The sequence below is a fragment of the Pongo abelii genome, chromosome 9 (genome assembly GCF_028885655.2).
Source record: "Pongo abelii isolate AG06213 chromosome 9, NHGRI_mPonAbe1-v2.0_pri, whole genome shotgun sequence".
Lineage (NCBI taxonomy): Eukaryota > Metazoa > Chordata > Mammalia > Primates > Hominidae > Pongo > Pongo abelii.
In genome coordinates, this window is record NC_071994.2 from 8,878,613 (window position 1) to 8,886,868 (window position 8,256).

At 60.6% G+C, this 8,256-nt stretch overlaps 1 protein-coding gene across 1 annotated transcript; it reads left to right on the forward strand.

The window, feature by feature from the left end:
* Positions 1-851: 851 nt before the first annotated feature.
* On the forward strand, positions 852-7,981 carry AP5B1 (adaptor related protein complex 5 subunit beta 1). The gene is made up of 2 exons (XM_003777706.5): positions 852-1,396; positions 1,496-7,981. Exons 1-2 carry the CDS (start codon positions 1,247-1,249, stop codon positions 3,980-3,982), a joined length of 2,637 nt encoding a protein of 878 aa, XP_003777754.3. The 5' UTR covers positions 852-1,246; the 3' UTR covers positions 3,983-7,981.
* The last annotated feature ends 275 nt before the right edge of the window (positions 7,982-8,256 follow it).

The following is an 8,256-nucleotide window of genomic DNA, read 5'->3' on the forward strand; positions in this document are numbered from 1 at the left end:
CCCCAAACAGCCAGAATCCAGCCCACTGATGTCAGGAGTGCTGGGTTCCGGCCCGGCTTGGCCCCAGGTCTCGGTTGGCAAGGCCGCCCTCCTCCCGGGCCTGTTTTCCCCATCGCTAGGCATGCCTCGAGCCCCGTGACCGGCCAGGCCCTGACAGCCCGCACTTCCCGAGTATGGATCCCGTTGTTTTCGACTTAGGGCCCTGCCCCGCCCTCGCCGTCACGACCCCTGCGGGCCGCCAGCGCGGCCTCGGGCAAACAAAGGTCAGAAGCTCCTGGCTGGCCGCAATCGCGGCGCCGGCTCCTCGCCCCCAAGCCGAGCGGGCTGGGGGCCCGGGCAGGCGTCAGGGAAGCGAAGCCAAGCCCTGCGGCGCCCGCCGGACCGGTTCAGCTGGGGCGCTCTTCCTGCGGGCGCCCTGCGACCGCACCTTGCTCACCCCCAGCGGCCATTCCAGGAGCCCCAGGACCCGCACCCACGTCCCCCGGGGCCGCGCGTCTGGCGCAGGGTGCGGTGTGGCCGGGCGCCGGCGGGGGGCGCGCTGGCCGCAGCCCTGCGCGGCTTGGCGGGCGCTGGTGGGGCCGGTCCGCTGTCCGCCGAGGGCCGCGGGATCGCAGCCCTGCCCCGCGGGACCCGGCATCTGGGGCCCAGGCCCACCCCGCTCCGCCGCCCCTACCCACTCCCCTCCGCCTTTCCTGCCCGGGCCTGCGGCGGTTTCGGGGAAGGGGGCCTGCGCGGCGGGACAGTTAGTCAGCCCCCGCGAAACCGGCGAGTCGGCACCTGCGGGAGGCGGTGGCCCCGTTACGCCCCGCCCCTCCCCGCCCGGCCTCGGCCGCCCCCGCGCCGCGCCCCGCCCCGCGCCGCCAGCCCGGAAGGAGCCGGCCGGCCTGAGCGCCCGCGGCGGCTGAGTCAGGCGGCGAGCGCGGCCCGTTACCGCCGGCGCCGGGAGCCGGGGTGGCGCTGTGGTTTCGGTGCGGGCCGCGGGCGGGAGGGCTGCGGCCTAACGAGCTCTCGGCACGCACCCTCCCCGCCCCGCTCCTGTCCCGTCCCGCGGGGGCCCCGGCGCCCAGCTCCGGCGTCGGCCTCGAGAGCCCTGGTTTCACCGTGGGAGCCGGGCGCACGTCCCACCGGCATCTGCGCGGCGGCCGAGGGTGACCGCAGCACCTTGGGGTCGGCAGCGGGCCCCGCGCTCCCGGTGGCTGCGGCCTGAGGGTCCCTCTCCCCTGCGCAGGGGCCCGCGCGCCTCACCATGGGGCCCCCGAGCCGGGACGCCTGGGCCCAGCGCTTGGGGGCCTTCCGGGCCAGCCCGTCCGCCTTCATGGCAGGTCCCGAGGAGGAGGATTTGGGTCGCGACCTGCTGGGCGACCTGAGAAGTGAGAAGCTGAGCGAACAGACCAAGGTAGGCCCCCACGCGTCCCCTGCCCCGGCCCGCAGGGTCACCCCAGCCCGCCACGTCCTGAACCTCATCTTCGTGATTCCCTCCTAATCCCCCATCCAGGTTTCCCTGCTGGCCCTGAGCATGGAGTACCCTGCGCAGCTGTGGCCCGATGCCTCTGCGGCCGAGGTGGCGGCCACCTCCCTGTTGGACACCTTGGTCCTCCTACCCCCGCGGCCCTCTGCTCTCCGTCGGCCACTGCTGCTGGCGGCCACCACTGCCCTGGCGGCGGGCGGCGCGCTGGGCCCCACCTCGGGCGCCACCTGCCGGCTCCTGCCCCTACTGCTCGGCCTGGCCGCGGGCAGCGATCTGGGGCGAGGCTTTGTCCCCGCCTCGGAACAGCGCCCCTTGCAGGCCACCGCCTGCGAGTGCCTGCGAGAGCTAGAGAGCTGCAAGCCCGGGCTGCTGGGGGGCTCCCTGGGGTTGCTGCGGGGCCTGCTGGGGCAGGAAGGCCCCATCCAGCCACTCAGCCTGTTGCTGGCCCTTGCTTTGCGCAACACCTTGGTGCTCCAGTCCCGGGTTGGGGCTGGCCTGGGGGTACTGCTCACGGATAAGGTCTCCCCAACTGGGGGTGGTCCCTGGGATTGGACACTAGTGGAGGAGGGCGATGGACGCCTTCAGCCCCAGGCACCCGGCTGGCCGGCAGCTGAGGAGGGAGAGGGGGAGCGTAGCCTTACAGCACGAGAGCACAGCCCTGAGGAGGCGCGGGAGCTGCGGGCTGCGGTGATCCAGCTTCTGGACACCTCCTATCTGCTCACTCCTGTGGCCCAGGCCCAGCTCCTGTGGCTGCTGGGCTGGGCCCTGCGGGGTCTGCAGGGACAGCCACCGGCACTCTTCAAGCCGCAACTGGTACGGCTGCTAGGCACAGCACAGCTGACACTGCTGCACGCCGTGCTTGCGCTCAAGGCGGCCTTTGGTGAGGCCCTGTTCACAGCCCAGGATGAAGCGCTGCTGCTCCGCCGGCTCACCTTGGCTGCCCAGCACCCTGCTCTGCCTCCGCCCACCCATCTCTTTTACCTGCACTGCCTCCTGAGCTTCCCTGAGAACTGGCCGCTGGGCCCCGAAGGTGAGGAGGCTGCCCCACTGCTGCTAGGGCCCCAGCTATGCCGTGGTCTCCTGCCCAGTCTCCTGCATGACCCAATGGCCCTCCTGGCCCGCCTGCATTTACTGGGCCTGCTCTGTGCCGAGGACGAAGAAGAGGAGAAAGGCCAGCTTCCAAGCCCACGGCACTACCTGGAAGAGCTGCTGGCTGGCTTGCGGCAGTGGGCAGCCCTGGATGGGGGCCCCCGGGCCTTGGCCACTCTCTGCTTCCAGGCCTCATATCTGGTGGCCCGCTGCCTGGCTGGGGAACCTACAGTGCTGACCCCCTTGATCCACGGACTGGCTGAGCTGTACCAAGCCCGGCCCATGCTGGCTCCCCACTTTGTGGACCTCTTGGATCAGGTGGACTCTGAGCTGAGGGAGCCCCTGAAGGTGGTGTTGCGGCAGGTGGTGGTGTCCAGGCCAGGCAGAGATGAAGCTCTTTGCTGGCACTTGCAAATGCTGGCAAAGGTGGCAGATGGAGATGTCCAGAGTGCTACCCTCAACTTTCTACAGGCCGCGGCTGCCCACTGCACGAACTGGGACCTACAGCAGGGCCTGCTGCGGGTCTGCCAGGCGCTGCTGCGGGCAGGGGTGAGGGGTGGCCTGGTCGACTTGCTGCAGGTGCTGGCCAGGCAGCTGGAGGACCCTGATGGGCGTGACCACGCCCGCCTCTACTACATCCTGCTGGCACACCTGGCAGCACCCAAGTTGGGGGTGGCCCTGGGCCCCTCGCTTGCCGCACCTGCACTGGCCTCTTCACTGGTGGCCGAGAACCAGGGCTTTGTGGCAGCACTGATGGTGCAGGAGGCCCCGGCCCTGGTACGGCTGAGCGTGGGGTCCCATCGGGTCAAGGGCCCACTCCCAGTGCTGAAGCTCCAGCCAGAGGCGCTGGAGCCCATCTACTCTCTGGAGCTGCGCTTCCGTGTGGAAGGACAGCTGTATGCACCCCTGGAGGCTGTCCATGTGCCCTACCTGTGTCCTGGCCGCCCTGCCCGCCCTCTGCTCCTGCCGCTGCAGCCCCGATGCCCGGCCCCCGCACGGCTGGACGTCGACGCCCTTTACACCACATCCACTGGTCTCACGTGCCATGCGCACTTGCCACCCCTGTTCGTGAACTTTGCTGACCTCTTTCTGCCTTTCCCGCAGCCCCCAGAGGGGGCCAGGCTGGGCTTCTTTGAGGAGCTCTGGGATTCCTGCCTGCCAGAGGGTGCTGAGAGTCGTGTGTGGTGTCCACTTGGGCCACAGGGCCTGGAGGGCTTGGTGTCCCGCCACCTGGAGCCTTTTGTGGTGGTGGCCCAGCCCCCTACCAGCTACTATGTAGCGATCCACCTGCCCCCGGACTCAAAGCTGCTGCTGCGGCTGGAGGCGGCCCTGGCAGATGGAGTGCCTGTGGCCCTGCGGACCGATGACTGGGCCGCACTGCCCCTGGTGGGGGACTACCTCCGGGGGCTGGCGGCTGCTGTCTGAGCCCCGGGAGACAAGGGGCTACAGTCAGGGCCAAGGCACACTACAGTCGGGGCCCAAGACAAGCTACAGTCGGGGCCAAGGCACACTCCTGTAGCTCTGTCCCCAAAACCCTGCATTCCGCAGTGCCCTCGCTGGCTTGTTTTCTTTTGGGCCCCGGTTGGGAGCAGGCTCATGGGGGTGAGGGTCTGTCTTAGTCTGTTTTTGCTGCTCTAGCAAGATACCTGAGACTGGGTAAGTTCTAATAAACAGAAATGTATTGTCTCAGAGCTCTGGAGGCTGGGAAGTCCACAGTTGAGGGCCCGGAGCCCAGTGAGGACCCTTCTGCATCTTCCCATGACAGAGGACAGAATGGCAGGAGTGAGGGGAGAGAGCGAACCCACTCCCAAGATAACGGCCTGAGTCCACGCAGGACGGCAGAGCCCTCATGGCCTGACCACCTCTTAGGGTCTAATCTTATACTGTTACAGTGGCAATTGCATTTCAACATGAGTGTGGGAGGGGACAAACATTGAAACCATAGCAGGGTCGTAGGCCCCAAGAAGGCTTCCAGACAGAACCCGGCACTGCAGAGCTACAGAGTTCCTTCTCACCCAGACACACTAGCGCTCTCCAGAATCCCTGCCCAGGAGGCAGGGGAAAAATCTCCTTTCTGCTTCCCAGAGAGAGTCTGGCCTTGCCCAAGGCCACTCAGTGATTTAGGAAGAAGGCTGAAGCTAGAGTGTGGACCTGACCTGTCGGACAGTACTTTTCTTTCTTTTTTTTTCGGGGAGGGGTTAAAGACAGGATCTCACTCTGGCGCTCTGGAGTGCAGTGGTGTGATTAGGGATCATTGCAGACTCTGCCTCCCAGGCTCAAGTGATCCTCCCATCTCAGCCTGCTTCCTGAGTAGCTGGGACTACAGGTGTGAGTCACCACTGTATTTTTTGCAGACAGGATCTCCCTGTTTCCTAGGCTGGTCTCGAACTCCTGGGCTTAAGCGACTCTTCTGCCTCAGCCTCACCAAAGTGTTGGGATTACTGGTGTGAGCCACCACACCCGGCCGAGCCAGCGCTTCTCAACTCCCAAGGTTTGCAGGCTCCCTGCCCCAGGGAGCTCATGCCAGGCAGGCCAGTGGGCCTAAGCCAGAAACAGAAAGGCTGCAGTGGCCAGGTGGAGAGCTTCCCAAGCTGTGCCGATTACAGCCAGCTCTAGGAAGGGCCTGCTAATAAGGTCTAGGGTCTGAGACTAAGCTTTTTCTAATCTCAGCCCCTAAGAAACCTAATTTGTGCTTAGGAATCTTCCCAGGTAAGAAGAACTAGTTCCTCTAGTTGTTGTTTTTTTTCCCCAAACATGCAAACACTGAGGATTGAGCTGTGTGGGGTCAGCTCTGCTGCCAGGCACATGTACGTTGCCTCATTTCATCCTTGCAACAGTTCTGCAGGGCCCCGCAGATGAGGAAATCTGTAGGCAGGAGCGGTTGAGTGATTTTCCTAAGGTCACCCAACTGTTTGGTAATAGTGTTTTGTCATCTGGTAGCAGGTTTCCATTACCATGCCATCAGAGCAGACCTCAGCCAGGGCCACAGAGGTCCCAACCCTCTCTTCCCTCTTCTGCTGCCCCTGCCTCATGGGCTCCCAGCCACAGGTTCCCCATGGGCCAGCTTTACCCCTTCTGATCCTTCTGATTGGGGCAGGCTAGGAGAGGAAAGATGGGCCTGGGCTGGGTGCGGTGGCTCACGCCTGTAATCCCAGCACTTTGAGAGGCTGAGGCGGGTGGATCATCTGAGGCCAGGAGTTCGAGATCATCCTGGCCAACATGGCGAAACCTTGTGTCTAATAAAAATACAAAAATTAGCTGGGTGTGGTGGCAGGCGCCTGTAATCCCAGCTACTTGGGAGGCTGAGGCAGGAGAATTGCTTGAACCCGGGAGGTGGAAGTTGCAGTGAGCCGAGATCACGCCACTGCACTCCAGCCTGGGCGACAGAGCAAGGCTGTGTCTCAAAAAAAGAGAAAAAAAAAGGGCCTGGGACAGTGGGACTGTTATAGGTGGAGTCAGGAGGCCTGTCTCAAACTTGAGATGTGGCAATAACTTGCTTTGTCACCTCGGCAAGTCATTTCCAAATCAGGAAGGGGTCAGTTTCAGGAAACAGAAACTTCTCGAGCTGTTTTTGGCAGAAGGGGATTTAAGGGAATCAGGGTACTTAACCAAGTACATGGGAAGGCTAGAGAAGTCGCCTCCAGGAAGCTCCCACTGGAGCTGGGATCAGAACATACTGTCCTGCCTGCCATCCACTCCCTCTAAGCACCCCAGAAGCTGGGTTTGGGCCCTGGGACATGGGGTGGGACTGTCACTCCTGTCTCCTGACACCCACAAAGTCAAAAGCCTGATGCTGCTGCAGGACTGAACATCTCCAAGGCTGGGCCTGCAGAGCAAACTTCCTTGGCCCTGTTTCCTCTGTCCACATCTTTCAAAGGACATCTCATTAGTGGACTCCATTTCTCTCTTCCACAGAACTCCAGTGGCAAGGGAATCCAGAAACGTTTTCTTTTTGCCTGGAGATGCTAATCCTTAGCCTAAGAGTAAGGAAACTGGTCCGTATGAGGACTGACCATCCTTTCACACCATCTGTCTGCCCACTTGTGCATCCATCCCATTTTATCCATCGATTCCTCCAGTTGTGGACACCAGATGACCTTCAGCTCCCCCTACCCCAACCAGAACTGTGCTGCAATGGGCATTCTTATATGCCCCTGTGGACCCATGGGACAATTCCTCTGGGATACATGCCAGGAGCAGAATTGCTGAATCGTAGGGAATGCATGTGCTTAGCTTGGCTAAGCAATGTTGGAGTAAAAGCTTTTGGTTTTGCATCTTCTCAGCACTTCTAGGGAGGCACCAAGAGGGAGGATGGCACTGACTGAGCCCACCTGAGATAGCTCCTAGACGCCGGCCCTCTGTGTCCTCAGAATCACGCAGTGCTGCTCATCACTTCAGCTTCCTGAAGATCATGGCAATAGCAGCATGCCTGTAACTGTCCCAAGTACAACCAAAAATTCTTCCTAAAGAGAGGGAACCAAAGTCATATGGGTCACCTTGTCCACCTGTGTGGATGTTGCTCATGTTCACATACCCTTCCTTGCCTCCTTCAAGGCAGGTCTGGCCACAAGCCCAGCTCTGGCTAATGAAATGTGAAGGGAGTCAAGGGCCGGGCACAGTGGCTCACACCTGTAATCCCAGCACTTTGGGAGGCCGAGGTGGGTTGATCATCTGAGGTGAGGAATTTGAGACCAGCCTGGCCAACATGGTGAAACCCATCTCTATTAAAAATACAAAAATTAGCCGGGTGTGGTGGCGTGCCCATAATCCCAGCTACTCAGGAGGCTGAGGCAGGAGAATCGCTTGAACCCGGGAGGTGGAGGTTGCAGTGAACTGAGATTGGGCCACTACACTCCAGCCTGGACGACAGAGCAAGACTCCGTCTCAAAAAAGAAAAAAGAAATGTGAAGGGGTCAGTTTTGGGGCAAAATATGTCATTGCAGTGCTCAATTTTCCAGCCCTCTCTTCCTCTGCCATGACCGTTGGGGAAGTACATGTTGAGATGGAGGTGCTAAATAGTTGAGTCATAATCTCACCTTGATACGCTGTAACAAATGCCCTGGATTATCAAATCAGTTATGTAAACTAAAAATCCTAAAACCCCACTGACTGAACAGATGCCACCTCGTGGCCAAGGGAATCTCAGAAAAAAAAAACAATTCCTGGCGCTGATGGGCTGGGAGGTCAGATGCAACTTGTTATACTCCATCCCTTTATGGTTTAGACACAGCTGCCCAGCATGAATGAACAAAATAGGGATCATGAGATGGACAGAACAGACTCTGTGGCAATAAGATACCAAATTGTAAACAGGACCTAAGGCCATGCCAAGCAAGGGTTAAGTCATGTAGGGCTCCCCTTCATGCCCTGCCTCTCCTGCCCCCTGCCCCCCACTTATGAATAAACTATGTTCTAACTGCACAAGGTTTTGTTTTGTTTTTTTCTGTAGCAGCTAAAAAGCTTAAAAACAAAACAAAAACACTTTTTTTTGTTGTTTTTTGTTTTTTTTGAGATGGAGTCTTACTGTATCGCCCAGGCTGGAGTGCAGTGGCGTGATCTTGGCTCACTGCAACCTCTGCCTCCTGGGTTCAAGTGATTCTTCTGCCTCAGCCTCCTGAGTAACTGGGATTACAGGTGTCCGCCACCACACCTGGCTAATTTTTGTATTTTTAGTAGAGATGGGGTTTCACCATATTGGC